This window comes from Formica exsecta, unplaced genomic scaffold (genome assembly GCF_003651465.1).
Source record: "Formica exsecta isolate Colony F162 unplaced genomic scaffold, ASM365146v1 scaffold2796, whole genome shotgun sequence".
In the NCBI taxonomy this organism is placed as follows: Eukaryota; Metazoa; Arthropoda; class Insecta; order Hymenoptera; family Formicidae; genus Formica; species Formica exsecta.
In genome coordinates, this window is record NW_021850059.1 from 28260 (window position 1) to 30054 (window position 1795).

The window sequence follows — 1795 nt, forward strand, 5'->3', positions numbered from 1 at the left end:
ATATATAATTTTGTTTAAATTCTTTCTTAAAAATACTCTATATAAAGAAACTGATCCTATGTAATACATCTAAAAAAAGCTTACATCACGAGTATTCTTACGGAATTTGTTTGGCATCCAGCACGAGTTGTACCCTTTGCGCGTATGGGCAAAAACGCATACTGTACAAGCGTATTTTTCTAGGTATGAGGGGTGGAGGGACGGACCCTGAAAGAAAGAACTACGCGTTTGTAAATGTCCTTATTAATTTTCCGGTATATCACACAATATATGCAATATAAATATTTGTCTTGTACCGGTGCTCAAGTATTTCGTAGTCATCCTGATCTTCGTTATTAGCTGCCGAAGAGATTCCGTTTGCCGTTCTAAATAACGCTTGACATTTCCGTTATCCCCGGCCGGACCGAGGAATAAATATCGATGACAGTACGCATAGATATAGGCTGCGGTCCGAACAAGCTTACAGCGCTAACAGCATGTTCACAGCCGGTCCGATTCACGCTCGCAGTGTTCTAATGAACAAAGTGACGTCATAGATACGTGACGTTTCAGCGCTCACGGTGCCCCTGGTTGGAAGGTAGGTCACCATGAGCATCCTAGTTACGTGACGTCAGAAATGCGCGGAAAAGCAACGATTAGAAAAGGAGGAAGAACATTAGTTCTTTCTCATAAGAACAATTCTTTCAACATAATTCTCGACGCGAGGTCTATTATGTATTTTATCTCTTCTTTCATTTAAATATAAATTTATAATTTCTGCAAAATTTCTTGTTTCGTCCTCTTCACTATCGCTACTTAAAGATGTATTCATTATAAATGTTAAATCACTATCATCGCTTTCGCAATAAAATTCCAAACATTGCAACAATATACTTTTCTGCTCTTTATTCTCCATTTCAACGATAAATAAGATGAATATTAAACATATAATAAGATTTGAAAACTTCCAAGCATATTGTAAAAAACAAATATTATAGAATTTTAGGTTATACAGCACGTGAGTAAGCTGAGTAAGCGGGTTTTGGGATTGGCTCCAGCGAATACTCGCTATACGGCCATAAACTGGTTTTAAAGATAGAATAATGTCGTATATATGTAGGTTCCTCTTGGGGGAAGGAAGGAATTTGTGTTAGGGAGGTGGTAGGAAAGGAAAAATAGGAAAGCGCAGGCCAGGGATTGTAAAAAACAAATATTATAGAATTTTAGGTTATACAGCACGTTGCTTGCTTGCTTGCTTGGGTTTTGGGATTGGCTCCAGCGAATACTCGCTATACGGCCATAAACTGGTTTTAAAGATAGAATAATGTCGTATATATGTAGGTTCCTCTTGGGGGAAGGAAGGAATTTGTGTTAGGGAGGTGGTAGGAAAGGAAAAATAGAAAAGCGCAGGCCAGGGTCGAAGTCGGGAATCGAACCCGAGTTCTCTGGGAAATATACAGCACGTGAGTAAGCTTACAATTGGTCCGAAACAAAAGTACTTATAGCGTGACAGCGCACTAGCGCTATCACGCGGCCTGAGTTGTTAGTATTTTTTTAGTAGAGGAGAACGCTTGTCTCGTAGTTAAGTGGTTCATGATTATATTAAGGATCGACAGGAGAGAGCTGAACTGTTGATGGGCAAAGTCTGGTTAGAGTCAAATAAGCATATTTATATATGTTCCTTGTATAGTCCTCCGCGCGGAGGCTCTCATCCATATACAAACAATCAAGCGTGGACAAGTCGGGAATCGAACCCGAGTTCTCTGGGAAATATACAGCACGTGAGTAAGCTTACAATTGGTCCGAAACAAAAGTA

The 1795-nt window shown here is 39.5% G+C and overlaps 1 protein-coding gene across 1 annotated transcript in view; it reads right to left on the reverse strand.

The window, feature by feature from the left end:
- LOC115237135 (pyrimidodiazepine synthase-like) overlaps nt 1–744 on the reverse strand; it is a 2231-nt gene extending 1487 nt beyond the window's left edge. Inside the window, 2 exon segments of the mRNA XM_029809989.1 lie at nt 102–207; nt 297–744. Coding sequence (XP_029665849.1) covers nt 102–207; nt 297–321 — 131 coding nt within the window. The 5' untranslated portion in view covers nt 322–744.
- Between the last annotated feature and the right edge of the window lie 1051 nt (nt 745–1795).